The sequence below is a fragment of the Antechinus flavipes genome, chromosome 1, assembly GCF_016432865.1.
Source record: "Antechinus flavipes isolate AdamAnt ecotype Samford, QLD, Australia chromosome 1, AdamAnt_v2, whole genome shotgun sequence".
In the NCBI taxonomy this organism is placed as follows: domain Eukaryota; kingdom Metazoa; phylum Chordata; class Mammalia; order Dasyuromorphia; family Dasyuridae; genus Antechinus; species Antechinus flavipes.
In genome coordinates, this window is record NC_067398.1 from 308,714,791 (window position 1) to 308,737,907 (window position 23,117).

The 23,117-nt window shown below is 38.3% G+C and overlaps 2 protein-coding genes across 3 annotated transcripts in view; one reads left to right on the top strand and one right to left on the bottom strand.

The window, feature by feature from the left end:
- Positions 1-9,777: 9,777 nt before the first annotated feature.
- Positions 9,778-22,544, top strand: ZNF500 (zinc finger protein 500). 2 transcript variants are annotated; one of them, XM_051964511.1, is made up of 6 exons: positions 9,778-10,704; positions 11,982-12,477; positions 14,300-14,417; positions 15,023-15,114; positions 16,647-16,755; positions 20,742-22,544. In XM_051964511.1, exons 2-6 carry the CDS (start codon positions 12,076-12,078, stop codon positions 21,491-21,493), a joined length of 1,473 nt encoding a protein of 490 aa, XP_051820471.1. In that variant the 5' UTR covers positions 9,778-10,704; positions 11,982-12,075; the 3' UTR covers positions 21,494-22,544. The 2 variants fall into 2 exon arrangements, with proteins under 2 accessions (XP_051820471.1, XP_051820480.1); XM_051964520.1 differs by lacking the exon at positions 9,778-10,704 and having other exon boundaries at positions 11,542-12,477.
- Positions 12,502-23,117, bottom strand: part of DNAAF8 (dynein axonemal assembly factor 8) — a 45,063-nt gene continuing 34,447 nt past the window's right edge. Inside the window, exon 10 of the mRNA XM_051964497.1 lies at positions 12,502-12,697. The gene's annotated coding sequence lies outside the window, so the exon portion shown is untranslated. The remainder of the gene's footprint in view (positions 12,698-23,117) is intronic.

Here is a 23,117-nt window from a genome sequence, read left to right on the forward strand (position 1 = left end):
ACCAAATTAGCTCCAATAAAGCAGTAATGAATTGAAACAGCTACACCCAGTCAAAGACCTCTGGGAGATGACTATGAACCACTACATAGAATTCCCAATCCCTCTATCCTTGTCCGTTTGCATTTTTGATTTCCTTCACAGGCTGATGGTACGCTACTCCAAAGTCAGATTCTTCTTGTGCAGCCAAATAACTGTATGGACATATATACTTATATTGTATTTAACATATTTAACATGTATTGATCAATCTGACATCTGGGGGAGAGGGTAGGAGGAAGGAGGGGAAAATTGGAACAAAAGGTTTGGCAATTGTTAATGCTATAAAATTACCCATGCATATAACTTGCAAATAAAAAGCTATTTAAAAAAAAAAAAAAGAACCTGTGGCACCAATCAGGGAATCTCTGATCCTCATTTCTCACACCTCAACAGTCTGATTGGCTTAGAATAAATGTAAATAGCAGTTCTTTCTGTTTTGGCCAAAAATCCCAAGGCTCTTCCCCTCTCAGATTGGATTTTTTTAAGTAGGTAAAGGAGACCTTTCTTTGCCCCAATTAAACTAACACCTGTTGGAAGACCTTGGCTTAAAAATGTCAAAAGTTTTCCATTGCATGGCCATTCCTAGTCATCCTGGATCCAGTGGTCAAGTATGGCTCTATATGAGAAAGTGAGGCAGGTGACCTTGTCTAGCTCTCCTTCACTTAAATCCAATGTACTTGTATGTCAGAGCATCACCTCCCTGATGTCATGGCCCTCCTCTTTGAAAAGATAGGACAAACATCATCAGCATATTTTCATCTCCCTCAGTTGCCTTTCACCTCAGATCAGATGGCTGGAGGGAGGAATAATTAACTCCTCCCCAAGACTTTCTTTGCAGCCAATAGGTGGTGCCATAGTGCATAGAGTACTTGACTTGGAAATCAAGTGCCTCAGTTTCCTCATCATTCCTAAAATGACATGGAAAAGGAAATGGCAGACCATTTGAGTATTTTTGCCAAGAAAACCCCAAATAACTTCACAAAAAGTTGGACACAATTCAACAACAAAACCTTCCAGGTTGCAGGGCTCTGAACCTTTCTGATTTCTTTCTTGTACTGTCTTTCCACATTCAATTGTAACCTAACCTGCGGCAATAGTACCTTCATCTTTTATCTCTTGTTTACATAACAGAACAAGTACAGTTTAACTTTGATTGGCTGATACTTGTAATCATTTGTTTACAGATGGGCACAAAATAAAATTTAGATTTAGTAAGATGATGAAAACATTGTCCTTTGCACTTGACCTTGGGGACAAGGATTGTCTTTCAACTTTTCTTGTTTGTATCCCCAGGACACAGTGCCTTGCCTGGCTCATAGTAGGTGCTTAATACATGTTTACTGAATTGAATTAAATTGAACTTCAATCTCCATAATATCTGAAATACAAAATAAAATTTCCAGTGAAAGCTAAAAAGATGTGAAATAAATTTTGTTGTGTATTAGAGGAAAATGTAATTATAACTTTTAAAAGAATGAAAATGTTAATATTTCTATAAAGGACAATGCTTTTATTGCTTTGGTTCCAAATTTTGTCCTATTGACAATCTTAATAAAGTGGGTTATAACCTTGTGAAAGGGTCAAAATAAATATTGTATCAAGATCACTTTTAAAATGTGAAGCCTTAAAACATTATTATACTATACTGCAACATATCTAACATATATAGGACTGCTTGCCATCTAGGGGAGGGGGTGGAGGGAGGGAGGGGAAAAATCGGAACAGAAGCAAGTGCAAGGTATAATGCTGTAAAAAAAATTACTCTGGCATGGATTCTGTCAATATAAAGTTATTATAAAATAAAATAAAATATAAAAACAAAAACAAAAACATTATTATACTGATCTGCAATTATTGATGTCACCACTAGGTTTTCAACTCTAAGGATGTAGGCCTTGCCAGAAATTCTCATAACTAACCACAGATGTGAATAATTTACAAAAATATAGGATGATGTGTATAAAGTGATGGAGAGCAAAGAAAGTAGAGCTAAGAGACAATATACACAATAATTACAGCAATATGTGAAAAGACAATGCTAAAAGGTCACAGAACTCAAGTCAAATGCCAAGGACAATGTTGATATCCTTTTAAAGTTAAGGTTCACTTTGTACTTTCTGTAAACAAAGGGCAAAAGTGTGGGTATAGGCTTCCTTAGCTTATTATTCCTTCACCCACAAAGCAGAAAGGACTTGTAGATAGTGAAGTATGAATATTCATGAGTATAGCTCCAGATTCCAAGGGAATTCATCCAACCTCTGGGTTACATTTATTTGATCTATTGGGCTGGTTTTCTTTTCACCCCATATTTAAGAATTCAATGTCTTTTTTTCTACATCTGTAGACTTTAGATCGTGGATTCCTTGAGGACAGAGACTATCTTTTTGCTGCTTTTTATAACTTCAGCAATTAGAAAAGTGCCCTGACACACAGTTGATGCTTAATGGATTGGATTAATTTATTGTTTTAAAACCTCACAGCCCACCTCACACTTATCAGACTGGCTAAGATGACAGGAGAAGATAATGATAAATGTTGAGGAAATATGGGAAAACGGGGACAACAAACATTGTTGGTGGAGTTGTGAACTCATTTAGCCATTCTGGAGTTTGGAACTATGTCTAAAGAGTTATAAAACTGTGCCTACCCTTTCATCCAGCAGTGTCTCTACTTGTTCTCTATCCTAAAGAGATCATAAAAGAGGGGAAAGGACCCACATGTACAAAGATGTTTGTAACAATTCTTTTTGTGATGCCTTGAAATTGGAAATTGAGTAGATGCCCATCAACTAGAGAGTGGCTGGATAAGTTATGGTACATGGATATAAAAGAATATTATTATTCTATAAGAAATGATGAGCAAGATGATTTCAGGGGGGAAAAAGGAGATATGTAGTGAGCAGAACTAGAACATTGTACACAAAATGATCCAAGACAATTCCAATAAATCTGAACTGGAAAATGCCATCTGCATCCAGAGGGAGAATTATGGAGACTGAATGCAGATCAAAGAATACTATTTTCACTTTTTTCCTTGTTTGCTTTCTTTTTTGTTTTTCTTCCTTTTTGTACTGATTTTTATTTCATAACATGACAAATAAGAAAATATGATTAAAAAGATCATACATGTAAAATCTATATATGTTTGCTGTCTTGGGGAGGGGGAGAAAAATATTTGGAACTAAAAATCTTACAAAAATGAATGTTGAAAACTTTCTTTACATGTAGTTGGAAAAAAAAATACTACTGGAGTCACACACACACAAAACGACCCCAATCTTTTCCCCCTGTCCCCATATGTCTATGTATTCTCCCCAGTCTGGGCTGGGTTAGTTGCCAGAGATTCAGTTATGCAGAAGTGCAATTTCACTTCTAAATCAAAACAAGGGCCTCCAGGATCTACAAAGCCCAGGATACCCAAATCTTACATCCTTTTATCACGTGAATGAATGTACCAGCAATGACACAAATCTTTTTAATGCAAAATTTTGTCAGAATTCTTTGAAATTCCCAAATATGACTGCGGGTAGAAAATTTCATGCAATTTAATTCAAAATCCTGCTAAATGCTAGAGATGGAGAGAAAAAACGAAACAGTATTGATGAGGTGTGAGAATTGAGAGAAAGAGAGCCCCTAACAGCAGTGAGATTCTCTTGGCCAGTGGTAGGCTTTGTGAAAGAATTCGCAAACCCCAAAGAATACAGGCATGAGGTTTGTGGCAAAGGATGGGTTTATTTGCACTAAGAAGCCAGCTTGCCAGGAAGACAGACTTCTTAGTGGGCAAGGAATAGGTAAAGTTAAATAGGTAAAGCAAAGGTAAGTTACACTGAGAAGAAAATATCTTCAGTAGTGGGCAAGGTCCTGTCAGGATGGCTGCCGAGATAGGTTTGACCAACCCTTGGTTATATCCAGTAGACTTTGGGCTGGGCACTGGGGAGCACCATGAGCCACTCAGTAGAGGACTATTGACTATGAAATCTCCAATTGAATGAGATCACTTAAACGGGATTTGAACCATTCAATGTTGACTATGCCCCAGGGCTATATTTCCAATTGAAAAGAGGTTACTTTTTTTCTTCCTTTTTGTACTGATTTTTCTTTCATAACATGACAAATAACAAAATATGTTTAAAAAGACCATACATGTAAAATCTGTATATGTTTGCTGTCTTGGGGAGGAGGAGAAAAATATTTGGAACTAAAAATCTTACAAAAATGAATGTTGAAAACTTTCTTTACATGTAGTTGGAAAAAAAAATACTACTGGAGTCACACACACACAAAACGACCCCAATCTTTTCCCCCTGTCCCCATATGTCTATGTATTCTCCCCAGTCTGGGCTGGGTTGGTTTCCATTATGGACATGGGTGTGGCCCCTCCTAAGAGGCTGGGAGAGTTTGAGACTCAGGAATTCCCCGCAATGGGATATGTCTATCAATGTTAAAACATACCTATACACAAGTTGGGGTTTTTTTTTTTTGTTTTTTTTTTTTTAAGTCACCATAAGTTTTCTCTTGTACTGGCACTGATCAAATCACCTTGTGGACTCTGAACTAACAGTTGTAATGAAAGTGAAATTATCTTTATAATTTAATCATAACAACTTACATTGTTTAGAACCCTTTTATAGCTTCGGAAGGCTTCCATCAACCTTGTGAAAGGGTCAGAATAGATATTGTATCAAGGTCACAGAGCTGATTCCAGCAGAGGCACAGCCCAACAACATGTTGTTAGGATTCTCTTGATGGAGATGAACCCGGAAACTGTCCAAACTCTCCTCTGCAAGAGGCCCAAGGAGGGGTGACATAAACAGATCTTTTGGGAGGCCTGGAAACTGTACTCCCTTCAGGGAGTTCCCAGACCCTGGGAAAAGCCTTCCAACTCTCCGTTTAAGTGATTTTGTTCAATTAGAGATCTGATGGTCCTCTATTGAATAGCCCAGACATCTCCCAGGCCCAGACCAACATATATCCCATACAATCACGATTTGTCAATCATCTCTGTCCATTAAGAAAGCTTCCTTCTTAGTGAACAATAAAATTTCTCACAGATTTCGGGTTTGCAAATTCCCTTTAGAGCTGCTTTGACCAGAGGGCATTTCCCACCCCAATTCTCACCTCATCCTTTGCACCTCATCACTCTGACTCCCAGATAAGTGCTCTTTTCAAGAGATTATTTTGGGGTTCAGGAAGGACTAGCACCTATGGTATCGTTCCTCATCCATTCTCAGCTGTGGCTCCAAGAAGCTGTATGTAGCATGCACAGAAGCCACCCCCTGGTAAAATCATCTCAGTAGAGAGCCTCCACCAGGTTCAGAGAAACCAACATACCTCAAGCCAGCTGGTGAATTAAGGGAATATCTACTCTAAGCATGTGAAGACTTCCTCTGGCAGAATGGGCAGATGAGAATAATTTGTTCCAATGGCCATGAAGGCAGCTAAAGGAGGACCTATGGAGCTTGGTCAGGCGTAGAAGATATCAAAGTCATCCACTGCATTATCCTGTCACTGGTGGACTTTGATGACTCGGTAAGAAAGAATGAGATTGATGATTTTGTGCCATTCTGCCTCACTTAAAGTCAATTCATTCTCAAGTCAAAACATCACTTAGCATGTCTTTGGTTCTCTTTGAGAAATAAGGACAAACAATAACAACAGTCTGTCTTTCTCTGCACCACCTTATTTCCTTAGACTGGTAGAATAACTTTCTGCTGAAATGAGAGAAATAACTCCTCTTTGAGTTCCTGCAGGTTACCACTGCCAAAATAAATCTACCACAAAGTAGACCCAGATTTTATTATGTTTAAGCACAAATTCAGGATTTAGAAAAATAATTGAACCCAAGTTGGACTTTCTGATAAGCTTTAATGAGAAAATTACATCAGAGACATTAAGAAATAAATTCTTTTATACGTTTCAATTTCATACATTCTTTTAGGCTAGATTAAAACAGAATTGTAATCCCATGTTTTAAACTTCAATGATATAAAAATTGAATGAATTTAGCAAATCAGAATCATAATCTCATATATCACCTAAGAAAACAAATAAGACTTTAAAGATAAACTAAGTCATGTTATAAATTAAACTACATTTAGAGGGTTCACAATGATGACTGAAAGGAATTAATATGTCACCAAGATACCAAAGAGTCTGATACAATTGACATTTGGGGTCTTTCCTTAAATAAGGCAAGAAAAGAAGTTATTTTGGAAAGTCTTTACTCCCTTTTTATCTAAGGAACTTTGTGGCCTTAAGTAAAATTTCACATCTTGTGGGACAAGTTTCAGCCAGCTCAATAACCTCCTAGGGGAGAAATAGCATTGACACTCTTCCTCCAGATAATAAAAATTTACAAAAATCAAAAATTAAAAAATTTCTCATAATACCCTCATTCAGGGAAGATTAGATGTGCTCTGATTTCCTTTCTCTCCCAACCCTTTATCATTTTCTTTAGTCCTTTCTTTCCTTTCTTTCCTTGCTTCCTTTTTTCCTTCTTTTTTTCTTCCTTTTTTCTTTCCTTCCTTCTTTTTTCTTTCCAAATATGACTTCTTTCTTTAGCAAAAGATTTTTTCCAATGCAGGTATGTACTTTCTCTGCAATTGAGAGTTTAAGAGAGTTCCCTAAGGGCACCAAGAGATTCTGATTTGTTCAGGGTTACAAAGCTATTATATGTAAGAGCAGGCATTTAAAACCAGGTCTTCTTGATTGGGAGACCCCCTCTCTTTCTCTATGACTCTTTTCAATCTGTAAAAGAAAAGGCTTGATTTTGATTTTTCTAAGGTCCCTTCCAGTTCTAACAATCTATGAAAAAGAGGTCCTTTCCCCTCATGATGAGGTTTGTATCCCCTCAATTCCAGGTAGTGATGAGGTTAGTGGCAATAAGAGTTGTTAAAAATATCTATTTTAGTCAGCCGCAAGTTTAAAGTGAAAGAATTCACTGAATTTTTTTTTGTTATATTATTTAATTTTATTCTATATTTCTTTATATTGAACTTTCCAGGATTCTTTGTAATCATCACATTAGTTATTGCAGACAATTTGGTAATATTACATAAAATTCATGTATTGTGATTTGTTTAATCATTCCTCAATCCATAACCATATACATTAAAAAAAAATAATTCTTAGCTATTATAAATAGGCTACTGTAACTAATTCAATTAATATGTATATCCTGAATTATTAATGGAAGAAATGAAGGTTTGTTGTTGGATAGAAACCAATTTGCTAAGAGACTGACTTCTATAGTGGCAAAATCCTATTGGGGAAATGGATTCTTGCACTGAGAAAAGAATGCCTTCTCAGTGGGCAGAGGGTCCTAGCAAATTGGTTGGCCCTCTGCAAGGTCCTATTAGAGAAATAGGTAAGATAAAGAGGGGTTAATGCTCTCAGTGAACAGAGGATCCTCAAAGGCAGCTATGCCAAGGAGAGAGAGAGAGAGAGAGAAAGAGCTTTCTTGGCATGGCATGTCCTGCTTTTTGGCCCTCTGCAAAGAGTGAGCTCCAAAACTGCCCTTTTAAAGGAGTCTTGAGGCTTGAGGGAAGCCAAGGTTTTCCAGGCTTGGATGCTTATCAGTTTTCAGCCCAGATCTCCTATTGGAATTAACAATACTTCAAAGGGGTGCCTTTTGACCAGGGTTTCTAATTGAATCAAAGGTCTGGCATCCCTGAAAGATAACTTATCCAGGGGGATGTGCCTTCTCTAGGAGGGGCTGAGACTCCAAAAGGAATAACACATCAAAAGGAAATACAGTCTGAGAGAGATAATCTTAAAGGGAACACAGTTTCAGTAAATGGAACAGTTTCCCTTCCCCTTCACTCAGAGCTTATTGATATGGAAGTGGGGAGGGAGGAGAAAAGTTAAGTGGTACAGTAGATATAGCACCAGACCTGGAGGCATGAGGACTTCAGTTCAAATCCATTCTCAGACACTTAAAACTTACTAGCTGTATGACTGCCTCATCACCATCACCATGATCCCCTTCCCTCCCCCCCAAAAAAGAGAAAAGAAATTGGGAGTTGATTGAAATAGGGAGATATTGGGGAATGCTGACTTGATGTTGTCCCTGTAAGCATATCTTAGTCTTAGAATTGAACCATTTTAATTGCTCCCCTTTCATCTGATTTTATATTCCTTCCTTCCTCTAATTCCCCAGTTTCAGTTCACCAATTGCTCACTGGACATTTAAAACTGGAGGTCTCGAGATATCTTAGACATTTCCAAACCTGAACTCATTATCTTTATCTCTAAACCAACTCTTCTTTCCCACTTCCCTGTTTACACCACTATCCTTTCAGTATTTCAGGTTTGTAATCTCAGCATTATATCACATTCCATATTTTATGGCACCCAACATATCCAATCAGTTGTCAAATCTTGACATTTTCACCTGTGCATTATTTCTCAAATCCTATCTCTTCTCTCCACTCACATAAATATCACCTTAGTCAAGGCCTTCATGACCACTCACCTAGAGTATTGCAACATCCTCCTAACTGGTCTCTGGGCCTCTAGGCTCATTGTCCTATAGTATTTTACACACTGCCACCAAGGTAATTTTCCTTAAGTGACTATCTTATAAGCTTCTCAATAAGCTTTTGTGGATTCCTTTATTTTTTAAAAATACATATAAAGGCAGTTTTTAAAATTCATTTGTGTAAGATTTTGAGTTCCAAATTTTTCTCCCTCTCACCCTTACCTCCTCCCTCCCCAAGACAGCAAGCAATCTGATATAGGTTAAATATGTGCAGTTCTTTTAAACATATTTCCATTTTTGTCATATCATGCAAGAAAAATCAGACCAAAAGGAGGAAAAATCAGGAGAAAGGAAAAAACTAGCCAACAAAAAAAAAAAAAAAAAGTGAAAAAAAAAATGCTTTGAAGTGGATTCTTATTGACTCTAGAAAGTAAAAACAAAATTATCCTTTTGGTTTCTACAGTCCTCGCTTGGCCCGGGCTGATCTTTCCAGCCTCATTAAAAGACACTTCTGTCCTCTATGATCCAGCTAAATTGATCTTCTCTTTGTTCCTCATTAAGGATACTCTATCTCCCTTTTCAAAGCATTTCCCCAGGCCATCCCCCATTCCTGGAAAGCACTCCCTCTTCATTTCTGCTTCATAGTCCCTCTTCAAGATACAACCCCTGCCTCATAGGCCATATGAAGCCTTTCCTGATGGCAGCTGCTAATACTCTCCCAAATTACTTAATAGTTAACTGTTTTGCTGTGTGTATTTATTAGCTTTATATTTAAGCTATATATATTTTTGATGTAATAAAACTGTGTCTCCCTGATATTTGTGGAGGGTGGGAAACCTGGCCTGAGGAAATTCCTAAAAATGATCCCTACCCACCTGAGTCTCCCAGCTCTGAGAAAGCTACCTGATTCCCACAGGAAGCTCCCACTTCCCAATTGATCTGGGAAACAATCACCACCCTTTATTGATTTGGACCCATTATTAGGATAATAAAAAACAAGATTCCGTACTCAAACCTTTGCTATCTTCCTAATCAGGAAGTAGACCGCTGAAGAAATAGTTTCTCTGTGAAAACAAACCCATTTTTTTTTTTTTTGCCAAAAATCTAGCTTGCAGATCAGGACTGCGAATTCTTTAGCAAAAACCTGAGACAGCAGCATGAGGACCCTATGGCTCCTCTCAACATTTTTACGTGCACTTGTTGACTCCTCCAACAAAATGTAAGGTTATGGAGGACAGGAATAGTTTCCTTCTTTGTATTTGTATTCCCATGGCCTAGCACATAGAAAGTGCTCCATTAATACTTTTTGGTCTATATAACTCATGCTTAAATGGGGGCATTGATTTATGGTTTTGCTATCTGCAATAAGCGCTAACATTTTAGGATAAACAATTAACAGAAATACAACAAACAAACAGCAAATGCATGAAAAACCATGATAATCTTTTTCAAATTGAGGCTGGCCGTAAATATTGAGGGGGTGGCAGTCCCGAGGTTTGGCGAGAATGGGTTTGTTCTCACTGAGCAGCTCTCAGTGGACCGCTTCCGGATGAGGAAGGTAGCGGAAGTTTGGGGTACAGAGTCCTGATTTTTAAGTAGCCTAGTATGCTTGGGGGTAGGGGGCAATTGAGGGGCTAATTTTCAAATCAATAAGGGTGGTGATCGTTTCCCAAAGTGATTCCCAGATCAACTGGAGGTGGGAGTTTCCCACGAGAACCAGGTAGTTTTTGCAGAACCGAGAGGGGATTGAGATTTAGGGTTTTTCTAATCCAGGCCCATCCCCGGCCCCCAAAAATCAGGGGGACAGTTCTATTACATCAAAAGAACCTCTTGTAGCAGAACCTGAGCTCCCAGTTAAGAAGTGGGGGAAGGCTTCTCAGCGCCCACGGAACTACAATACCCAGAGTGCCCCGGACCACATCGAGTCGTCGCCCCTCATTCTCTACCCTTGACACCCCGCTCAAGCCAATCAGTCACTATCCCGTAGTTTGGCCGGTTCGGACCCGACGGAGGCCAGTACAGGCCAGTGCGGGAATCAGGGTTTTTCCTTTGAGGGGCGGGTCGAGTGGACGCTCCGACCGCCTAGCGAACCAAGGAGCTCTGCCCTTCGCCTCACCTCGCCTCGCCCCGCCCCGCCCGGAGGCTCCCTCCCTCCTGCCCCCTCTCGGCCCTGGCGACTCCCGAGCGGTGAGTGGGGGAGGAGGAGGGAGCGTGGACAGACCCTGCGCCCTGCACCCCATTCCTGGGCCTCTATCTCGGAGTCGGGTACAGCGCCGAGCCAGGACCCAAGACCTTTTCTCTGCAACTTAGGGGGAAGAGGAATGGAGAGGGAAGAAACAAACACATCTAGGGCAGGATGACGGTATCGGGCTAGTACCAAATGTCTGTTTTGATAACAAACTCATATCGGCCTATCTTTCAGATGCAAAAACTGAGGGAAGCTGGTGGTGTAATGCTTAGAGCACTGGGCCTGGATGCAATGAGACCCAAGTTGAAACCCGGCCTCAAATACTAGTGTGTGATCCTAGGCAAGTCATGTCCTTAACTCCGTCTGCCTCAATTTCCAATGGCATAGCATTTTATTTGAGGAAAGTAGAGTAGGTAGTATAATAGTATGGTATATACTATAGCAGAGAGAGTATATAGTATTAATAGAGCATTAAGCTTGAAGTCGGGAAGATCTGAGTTCAAATATTGCTCAGGACACAGACCAGCATTGTGACCCCGGACGAATTATCTACCTCAGTTTCCTCAATAATAAAATGGAGTTAATTATTGCATCTTCCTGACTCCAGGTGCAACTCCACTGCCTATTTTTTTTTTTTTGTATTTTCAGAAAATAAAAATTAATTGAAAAAGTGGAATTATTAACAGCACCTAGTTCCCTGGAGTTTGTTATATTATGTGACATAATAATTGTAGAGTACTTAGTACATTTTACTACAGTGCCTGGCACATAGTGAATACTATCTAAATGTTACCCATCATCATCATCATCATCATCATCATCATTATTACTGCTACTGTTATTCTTGACATGCAGTAGGTGCTTAATAAATGCTCATTTCTTCTTTTCCTCCTCATTGGCAGTTTGGGTAATCTTATGGATCCCTTCTTAGAATTATGGGTTGTGTTTTTTTTTTTTTAAATAACTGAAGAAAATGCTGTTTCAATTAGAATTTAGTGAAAATAAAGATGTGATTCCCCTCCCCCCATCCAAGCCCATGCACCCCAGGTTAAGAGCCTCTAATCTAAAGCTGAGGCCTAGGAGTTGACAGACAGGTCCTTTGACTTCCAGGCTCTTTCCACTGTATCATCCAAGGCAGTCAGATTCTGCAGATGAGAACATTTCACTGGGCCTGATTAGGTGGTCTTTCCATGGTCAGAGAGCCGAATAGAGTAAGATAGGGAAGGAAATAAGAACTAGGCCTCTGATTTCATAGATTTTGCTATTTCTTCTCTAGAGTCCCAAAAAGGAAAAACGGTTTCTTTCACAAAAGGTCCTGCCATTTCCAAAATCGGCACAGAGTGGATCCTCAGAGTTGTCCCTTCAGTACCATGGCTACAGCCCTTGGCCTACAGCTTCAGTCTCCCTTGGAGCAGGAAGAGATCCTCATTGTGAAGGTAGAAGAAGATTTCCCTTGGCAAGAAGAACCTCCTTTGCAAAGGAAGGATCCCAATCCAGAGACCTTCCGTCAGCTCTTTAGGCTGTTTTGCTATCAGGAGGTAGCTGGCCCTCGGGAAGCTCTCAGCCGACTCTGGGAGCTCTGTTGTCAGTGGCTGAGACCAGAGATGCGGACAAAGGAGCAGATCTTGGAACTGCTGGTGCTGGAGCAGTTCCTGACTGTATTGCCAGGGGAAATCCAGACATGGGTACGGGAACAGCATCCAGAAAGTGGTGAAGAGGCAGTGGTCCTGGTGGAGGGTTTGCAGAGAGAACCCAGGAAGCAGAGGCAATGGGTGAGGAAGAGATTTTAATTTTGAGGGATTGGGGTATTATCAAGTACTGAATGACAGGACCCATTCCATTTTGCTTTCTTACAATTCTTAAGCTCTTTAGGAAGGTGCATCAGCTGAGATATTAAAATTATAGACTCTTTCACTAAGGGTTGACCAAGATGAGAGTTTGCTCCTAGTTTATTATCGGAATTGCATCTAGTCCAAACAAGTCCATACAGACCTGGGGGAAGGAGGGAAAGGTTCTTATTCTGTGCTTATTCCCTCTAATTTTAAATCAATAACTTTCATGGAGTTAAGAATTAGATTCCCCCCCCCCCTTTTTTTTTTAAATCTTCCCATAATGCTTATCATACCCTATATTGTTTCCCTCTCCCTCAGAACTGGTCATTTTCCTCTTGGTAATGTACAATAGTGTTCTTTGCTTAACCAAACAGATACATTTCTGTAAAGTTGACTATAAAATTAGTTTACATTAATTAAGCAAATATTTCTATCATTGATTTCATTGTTCAGTTGGAGATGTCTTTTCTCAGGACTTCTCTTTCTCTTCTAAATACTTTTGTATCTAACTTTCTAATCACTTAACAAACTTTCCTACTGGTTATTGTATCACCGAATGGAGAAGAGTAGAACCAGGTATCCAGTGAATACAAATAGTAAGCAACAGTAACCCAGAAATGCTAATTAGTTGAGGAAGTGTGAGATAAGTATTTCCTATCTGAGTTTTGTTGGTATCGTAGATATTTCATAATTTCAGGGTTTTTGCAAGATTCTCTAGATCAAATTAATATTAATTTAAAAAATAAATTTATGATGGAACATAGGACTGGTACCAGATTATCAAAGTTAATGGCATGTCTTTCTTTTTGTTAAATTGCTATGAATTACAATTAAATGGTTTTTCATAACTGTTTTGGGGGATATTCTTTGTGGTAGTATAGTTTGGGTGTTTGTTGGAAAATCTCTTGGGATAAAACAAAATATATCTATAAAATGTTCCTTAAATGTATGGTATATAGTGTTTTTAACAAAAGGAGAGAAGGTTTCAAAAATAAAGTAGTAAAGTTCCAAAAGAATGTTAATTACTTTCGTAAAAGTATCAGAAATATTATATTGGGTCCGGTTTATTGTCTAACTACTTGATGACTCTTGTCTCTAAAAGTGATAGAAAGGAATGCATTATTAAAAGAGTCAAGTAGTTAAGGTTAGGGATGTACTTCTCAATATTTGCAATTACTCCTTAACATCTGTTCTGTATCTGTTTTCCACAAATTTACCTTGAGGTTGGGATTTCAAGATCCCTACTAAATAGTACCTATAACAAGAGTAAGGCTAGGGCTGCTGGGGCCAGAGCTGAGGTAATATCTGATTAATTTTATCTTTTACCTTAGAAAAGGCACTTATTTCTGCATCTAGTAAATTCTGCACCAAGTAAATTCTCAACTTTAAGGTGCAAACTAGGAGGAAGAATAAGAGATTCTAGTCATCACAGAATAGAGAATATGATTGGGCACAGATTAAAATATGAGAAGGAAAGGTTTATAACTGGGGGGGGGGGGGGGGAGGCCAGAGACTAGAGAAGAAAGAATAGAAAGTGGAGAAGAAACAGTTTGAGATAAGAAGAAAAGTGAGAAGGAGTTTAGTGGTGGTAAAAAGCTGAAAAGGGCCTGGAGGAAATCTAGTTCTCAATTTCCCAGATTCTTTGTAACAGGAGGAGGGATGTGGGCTGTTCCCAGATTATAGTTTTTGTACCAGGGCAGGAGGTGCTCTCAGAAGAGATGGTGGACCCCAAAGAAGAACCCAGGAATCTTTGATATTCCAGGGAGCCACGCAGCAAGAGGCAAGGTTCCAAGAGGAGGGAGCACAGAAGTCCTGTCTTGGACCACAGGAACAGCCACACTATAGATCCAAAAAGAATTTCCAACTGCGGCCAAAGAGAGGTAAGAAACTGCCCTTCCTGGGGAAGAATGCTTGGTATGGAGGGAGAGAAAAAGAGTTATGTGGGAACAACCAGGATAGGTGTCTGACTGAGTTCAATGAGACTGGGAAATGGACAAGAGTAGGAGGTATCCTAATGGAAAGAACATTGGTTCTAATTGGAGGACCTCAGGTCACATCACACTTCTGACTCTTGTGATCTTTGTGATTCTGGGCACATTATGTAACTTTCTTGGGCTTCCTCTCGGTTTCCTCATTTTATAAACGAAAAGGCTGGATTAGAAAGCCTCTGTGGTTTCTTCCAGCTCTATATCTAATTCTACAATTATAGGCATAGAACTATGAGGTAAGAATTTAGTAGTTCTTAAAAAAAAATTTAAATATAATTGGGAAATATTTACCTAAGTAAATAAAAATAATATTAGAAACAGGAAGAATTCTTGGTTCCACCCAGCACTTTGATCAGGTATTTTGCATCAGGACAGCATGTGATAAAGGTCTAGGATAAACTTCCGGATGGTTTAGGGTAAACATCTTGAACTCAGTGATGAGAAAGGGCAACCCTGAGCAAGGAATGACTCAATTAATGACTGTTCTCATTCAATAGGTTCACCTGTTTCCCGGGTTTCTGCCCTCTTCAGGGAGGAGAGCACTAGAGAACAGCAAACAGCAAGTGCATTAATCTCTGCCTGGTCCCAGGTGAATCATGTTCCCCTATCCCACTCCACTCTGCCCCACCTCTGTCTTTGCCTCCAATACAAATAACAGGTATTATTTCAGTGTTCAGAGGTTAATTATCCTGGGAACTCCAAAATCATCTCAAGGTATCTTATTATCCTAGAATCAGTCATCTTTAATAATCCAGAATTCAAATCATTAAACTCAAGTGCATTTTATTTAAATTTATGCACCAGATGTTTAGGATTCTGTTTAACCTCTTTTGTCCTCCTGGTTTGGGTTACCTCAAAAATAGCCAAGAATGTTGGACCAATAAGCTTCATGTTGAACTGAAATCCATATGGGTCATGTTTCCTCTGTGTGTGTCTGTGGGAGACTGATTCTTGGTAGAAATCAGTCTCTAGCAAATGAGATTTTTAAAAAAGTGTTCTATACATATTAATCCAAACAAAACTTTAAGCTATCATATACAGATTGCTGTCTTCATCTTTCCTGAAGCTTCCCCGCCTCAACATTCTTTTCTCTTCTCCTCTATAAAGAAAAATAATCAGTTCTAGTCTGTTTTATATTACTTAAGAACATTGTTCTATCACTCTCTGTTGCTTCTGGTAGCCACTCACCACTTTAGGCATGGTCAACTAAGTCTCTTTTGTCTGTTCCAACATATCATCTAGCTTATCCAGCTCTTTTCGAATATTTCAGGTGTTGCTCTAAAATGTTCTTTTGGTCTTCCTGTTTTTTCATTTTTTCATATCAGTTTTCATACTCCTGGCACTTTGTCCTAGGTCCAAGGAAATGTTACTACTTTGGCCAAATGATCCATACTTCTATTACATTCCAGGTCTTACTAGGTAGTCCTTGCTGTAGAACTGAGTAGCAATTTCTTTTGCCCTGAGAGCTGTCAGCAGGACTAAGGAACATATTGGCAAGGAAGCCTAAGGTATCAGTGGAAAAAGAGGGTGAAAAAGCAAGAGACATCAAAGAAAAGGGAACAAAAGAGTATGGTAACTGAAAGCCCTGAGACAGGAGTCTGAAAAGGAATTCAGTTGAGCTGTGGATTTTATACAAAAATGGAAAAGACAAAAGTGTAGCTCAAATAGAAAGTAGGGAAGCAGCAAGATGGTGCAGTGGATATAGCACTAGATCTGAAGTGAGGAAAACTCATCTTCCTCAATTCAAATGTAGCCTCAGGCACTAACTGGGTGCCCCTCAGCAAGTTACTTCACTCTGTTTGCCTTAGTTTTCTCACCTGTAAAATGAACTGGAGAAGGATATGGCAAACTACTCCAGTAATTTTTGCTAAGAAAACCACAAATAGGATCATGAAAAGTCAAATATGAATATAACAACTGAGCCATATGAAAGTCAGTTTTGAGATTTAGATCCAGAGTAGATATGTAATGCAGGAGAATCAAAAGTGATCCCAAGAGTTCTTGGGTCACTGATAAGATTGTAGATCATTTTGAGAGTAATTGATGATTACCCTAAGCCAAGACCAAGAGTGTACCTGAGGTAGCTCTGACAGAGTGGAGTTGTGTGATTTTTTTTTGCAGATGCCAGTGACATTTGAGGATGTGGCTATGTACCTCTCCCAGGAGGAGTTGGGGCACCTGGAACCAGTTCAGAAAGAACACTACAGGGATGTCCTGCAGGAAAATTATGGTAACATGATTCTGCTAATTAAAGCCTTTTCCCCTTTGGCTTAAAACCTCTGAGGTCTATGATGCTTGGGTAGTCTGTTTCTATACCTGTTTCTATAGGTATCATTTTTATATATTCTCCCTTTTTTTCTCATTACTTTATCCCAGTGTATATCAGTCAGCATACATTTAATAGACACATAATATGTGTAAGGCACTGTGCTAAATGATGGAATTAGGAGGAGATGTAAGAGGCTCCTGGCCTAATTAGTAAGAAATAAGACATATATACAAAGAGATAACAATTCAAGGGAGCATATGAGTAATACTAATAATTTAAGAGGTATATAAGATACCTCATTAATATTCTATTACTTTTTTTTGCGGGGAGGATCTGGGTCTGTCTTGCCCAGTTGGAAGTACAGTGGCTTCTCATAGTCCCAGTCCCACTACCCATTAGTTCAGAAGCTTTGACCTGCTCCATGTTTGACTGAGGCCAGTTCCTACCTCTTTTGAGTAGCCTTGTAACTCCTGGCTCTGGGGGACCTCACTGTTGGATTGTCTTTTGCCAAACTGTACTCCAAAATTCTTCCAGCCTCAGCCTGCCTCAATAGCAAATATACTAGGAGTGTACCATCCCACACCTGGCTTTTATTTTGTCCATCTTACAGACCATATCTATAATGATACCTTCTATTGTCACCTCTTGTATGCTTTGTGACAAGGGGTTCATAAGCTTCACCAGACTGTCAAAAGGATGAGAACCTGCTCAATAACACGATAATTAGAGCACATTCATGGATCGATTCCCGTGTGAGCCAATGAATAGCTTTGTTTTGTTGTATAATTGCATCTCTAGTCTCATCTGGCAATCTCACAGCATATGCCATTGGTCATAAGGAAGACTGGATAAGAGATGGAATTAATTAAAATATGTCACTACTATTGGAGAATGTGCTTCTAACTTAAGCTTTACTATACAATAGTGTCAGTCTTATAGAAAGGACAGCATTGTGCTTCAGGAACAAGATTTTTTGCTTCACCTTCAAGTTTCTCACCTGCTTAACTTAATGTCCTTTATTTCTCATTTTTGCATTATCCAACAAGGAAACCTACTTGAGACTTCTTTATCCGCTTCTACTTCCATTCCTCAGTCTTTTCTTATGCAACCCTTTGTGATGAGAATTTCCTAGTTTACTGTATTCCTTTCTATCAATCAAGAACACTTAAAATCCAACCTTCTTTTAGGAACTTTTCCCAGATAACTGATATTGATATAATTGTTTCTAAGGCATCACATCTGTTTTTAAAATAACTGAATTGTTCGTATTTTCCTTTTTATGAACCAAAATCAATCTGATATGATTAGCTGTCTGCCATATCCTTTTGTTTTTGAATAGAATCTTGGACAGCTAGGTGGTTCAGTGAATAGAACACTGGCTGTTTAGACAGAAGGAGCTGAGTTCAAATCCAGCCCCAGATACTTCTTAATTGTGTGACTTTGAGCAAGTCATTTAACCCCAACTGATGTTTTCTACTATAAATTATAAATTCCTAAAGAATTGTACTTGTTGAATTTGGTTTGCATAACCTTTCAGCATTAATGGCAGAATTCACACTGGGGCATGTGAATTATGTTAAATAGTGGAAGTTCTTAACCTAATAGTTAATCATATATTTTTTTTTCCATTTTGGGGGTCTTGACTACTCTGAAAGTTTCCAGAAAAAAATTACATGCTACATTTCTGGATCCTGAACTTACTCCCTTATTTGGAGGCAGATTCTGTATGTAAACAGAGTTTTTCCTATTTCTTTTACTGAGCACTGACCTTCCTTATGGACAGGGCTTCCTGTTCCCAAATCAAATCTAATTGCCCAACTGGATCAAAGGGAAAGATTGTTGAACTAGAATCTACAATCTTTCAAGGAGAGAGATAGTCCAAGAGATAATCACACAAGTGAGGAGAACATTAGGATTTCAGCTATCATCAAAGTTTGGGTGTTGAAGATTCTGCTAATGAGATGTTGCCTCATGTAAGGTAAGAGAAAATGAGAGACTAAGATGAATATTGTCTAGTGAAAGTTTTAAGGCACAAGAAAAAGCTGGTGTTTTGATTTGTAGCACTGAAAGTAATAAATTAGCTTTTCTAAATGAAACACTTTATAAAGAGCTAAAAGGGGAAATAACTCTCAAAGGAAGAAACTAAGCCAGGTGAATAATAGCAAATACTAAAAAATAGCACAGGTTGACAGGAACATAATTGAGGGGAAAATGCAATATAAAAGAATCACTCAGTCATTAAGCATTTATATAACATCTGCTAGGTGCAGAACACTATATAAGAGGCATAGGATAGTAAAATCTGGAAAAGCATTTATCCTTTACATGGAGATGGAAAGCTAATAAAATTAAAAAGACAAAAGCTTTTATCCTTTGATCCTTTGCCGAAAATTTTGAATTCTAGTCATCTGAGCATATTTGTACAACTTATGAAGCAGAAAGTCAAATCTTAATAGGAAAAGAAGTTGGAATTAGATTAAGTTTTTGACATAAAATTCTGTGAATGAGCAAGTCCTGATGACATGTATCTTCAGACACTTGAATCATATTTGTCCCCATCTCTGCCTATTGACATCATGCTTCCTCTTCAAGGTACAGTTGAAAAGACTCCAAAGTTCATGACCTTTTCCCTTACCTCATTAGATTACTTTCTTATCTTATCTCAGCATTTTGGACCCTTATGCACAGATTTATATTATGCTTATTTGTGTGTGTGTTTTGTCACCCTTATAGACTGTAAGCTCTTGAAGGGCAGGAATAGTATTATGTTTTTGTATGTTCTTCAGTATGAACCATTGTACTTGGTGGGTATTTAATAAATGTTTATTGTATGAATAAAATAAATGAATGTAAGTTGAAATCATTCCACTTTGAAACAGTAGTTTGGAAACAGAAAATCCGAAATTCAAGACAAAGGAGAAAGAATTAAAATTGGGTCGTTCCTAATGGCTGACAGAGAACCTCATAAGTATGAAAAAGGAAAAAATCTCTGGTTCCTGCCTCATCTTACTTGATTCACTGAATCTAGATTTTAACATCAGTCATGGTTATCAAAGTCTAGTTCACATTTAGTCTTATAAAATTTGTGTTGGAAGGAGAATTTTTGCCCTTGAGACTCAGCAGGAAATTGAGAATTCCACACTCATTGGTTATTAAATTCCTTGTAATTGAGGATTTCAAAATACTAGTGAATGATTCAACTCCACATGTCAGTTATTCTATATGGTGCACTTAACATGGGAGCCCTCTCTTTCTGAGACCTTTAGAAAAAATTGCCACAAGGACCTTGAAGTGTATCTTACAAGTGGTTAATAGTGGAAGATTACTACTATCTTTTAGCAACCTAAAACTTAGATACTTTTTTCCCTTAGGAGTAGATGTAAAAGAATGAAATGGTAACAAGTTCTAAAAGTCTTCCTACAGATTTTTAAATGTAATTACAAATGTTACAAGTGTAATTTTCCAACTTTTTTCCTTTTACCTAGCTCCCTCCTACTTTTCTAGTCTTGAATCTTACTCCCTGACATATACTCTTCAGCAACATTGGCCTCCTCCTGCCTGTTTCACAAACAAGACATTTCATCTCTAAACTCTGGATATTCTGCCTGTCCTCCATGCCTGGAATGCTCTCCCTCCTCCATTCTGACCATTGACCCTTCCTAGTTTCCTTGAAGTTCCAGCTAAAATCCACTTTCCTATAGTCTTAATTCTAGTGCTTTTCCTGTTATTTCATATTCTGTATATAGCTTGCTTTGTATTTGTTTGCATGTTATTTCTTCCATTAGATTGTAAACTTTTTGAGAGTAGGAAGTATCTTTTGCCTCTTTTTGTAACCCCAGCATCTGGCAGATAGTAGGCACTTAATGTGTTTAGATTCACTGTCTGATTTTACCTTGATTTTATTACCCTCTAGGATCAAGGATTTCATTTTCTCTCCTTTCTTCTAGGATGTGAGATCAAGATTGAGAAAGAAGATTCCAAGGAGGATTCTGCCATGAAAATGGAATTGTGTAGAACCTTGCCAGAGAAGTCCAGGGAACATAGTCTTCAGGCAGCTTGTCAGGGACATACTTGTCTAATTCGACCAGAATGTCATCAGGGCTATCCACTGATTGAGGGAAAGAGCCAAACTCCTGTTCAGGAAAGAAATATAAGTCTTCAGAGAGTCTGTATAGTAGAGAAACCCTACAAATGCCTTGAATGTGGAAAAAGCTTTAACAAAAGTTCTCATTTGATCAAACATCAGAGAACTCACACAGGGGAGAAACCCTACAAGTGTCTTGTATGTGGAAAGGGTTTTAGTGACCGTTCCAATTTCAGTACCCACCAGAGAATTCATACTGGAGAAAAACCATACAAATGTAATGAATGTGGGAAATGCTTCAGCCAGAGCTCAAGCCTTGTCATACATCGAAGAACTCACACTGGAGAGAGACCCTATAAATGTGGGGAATGTGGGAAAAGCTTCAATAATAGCTCTCATTTTAGCGCACACCGGAGAACCCACACAGGTGAGAAACCCTACACATGCCAGAATTGTGGGAAAAGCTTTCGTCGGGGTACTGACCTTAATAAACATCAGAGAACACATACAGGAGAGAGACCCTATAAATGCGAGAAGTGTGGGGAAAGCTTCACACGAAAACACCAGCTTGCAGCACATCAGGAGGTTCATGCAGGGGAGAGTTATGTTCACTGAGTGATGTTTGGAGTAATTTTCCACTCAAGCTCAGCTTTTCAAAGACACAATATACAGCCCTCCTCTTGTTTGAGGGACATTTATTTTCAGGATTTTGAACTTTATAACGATGATTAGGACTATGCTATTCATTTTATAGAATCAGAAACCATTAACTTACAAAAATTTGAATACATTATGAGTTATCAAATGGTAACTATTACCATGGCATACAGTCTGATTCTATTACAGATTGCTAAGAAGTTTTATGAAGGTGAAGAGATTTCTGATAGGGAAAATGGCACAAAAATATTCATTATTTCCACTCACTATGTGGTTCAGGCCTAATCACCATTCTGATCCTTTCTTGTCAATTATTTTCAACTCAGTCTTTTGTACTTTTTTGCCCTAAGAACATACCTCTGATCTTCTAGGGGATGTCATTGAAAAAGGAAGGTTTGCTTTATAGAAATGTATTTTGTTGCCAGTCATGCTAAAAATTATCTGTTCTGTAGAAGGATATTTTTCAGCTCAGAACATTCCTTTTTTAATTGTTCTTGTTGAATCTGAGAACCTGGAATTAAAGGACCATCTTCTCTTCCTAACTCTGGATTTATCTGTGAGTTTTTAAGTTATTTGTAGCCATCCATTCCTGGATCTTTCCAAAGTTAAAAAGATCAGTCTGGAGTTTCCATTTCAGTTCTCAATTCTGTTTAGGTGCCTAATGTTTGTTCTCTCCTAGATATTTAGTATTTACAATCTGGTGTATGGTTCATGAGGATTAGTAGAAGACTAATTCTTCTGTTAGATTCAAAGAGCTGGTTTCCCAGTAACAACCAATGAAACTTGTTCTCAGTTTTTGCAGCAAAGAACCAATTCTAGAATAGTTTCAGCTATTCCTCTCTTGGGGCAGCCAAGAATAAGGCATCCAGTTTTAGTTTTTCCCATCACCAAATCCATATGTGTATTTTTATATTTGACAGTATTACCTTCATGTGAATCAAGCCTTGGGCTGCAATATTAACATATACCTGTTCCTCTTCATTCCTTTAATAAAGGCAATACTTTTGTATTTTTTTTTTTTGGAGAATGGTTTCTAAATGAGCCTTAAATGTGATTTAAGTCCTCTGCTGGTGCTTCATGGTGGTGGGGGTGGTGACCCTGGCTGTATGAAAGCTATCCCAATACACACAAAGTACTGGCAGGCCCTATTAAACTCAGAGATTTCAATGTGGCCTGGTGAAGAACTGTGGAGTCTAAGAATCAGTTGAACTAAATTGAATGAGAGTAATTAAGATTGTTTGCCCATAATGAGGAATCTGTATCAATGAAGCTCATTAATGAAGGGTCCATAATTCAAGAATCCAGACCCTTAGAAATATTTTAAGTTGGATGTGATGAATCCCTCTTCCCAGTTTAGATTTAGAAGCTGTTCTAAATAGCACAAATTTAGAAACCAAAAAAATCAACTTTCAGTATGGTTTGATTTATTGCTAGCCCTATGTTCCCAACTCTTCCTTCCTTCTTAAGTTGGATTTTATGAGCATGAGAGTAGTGAAATTTTTTGGAATAGATGGAAATCATTATGAACGAAGCTTTTAGTACATTCTAGTATACTTTGCTATGCAAAGTTTTCAGTCTGCTC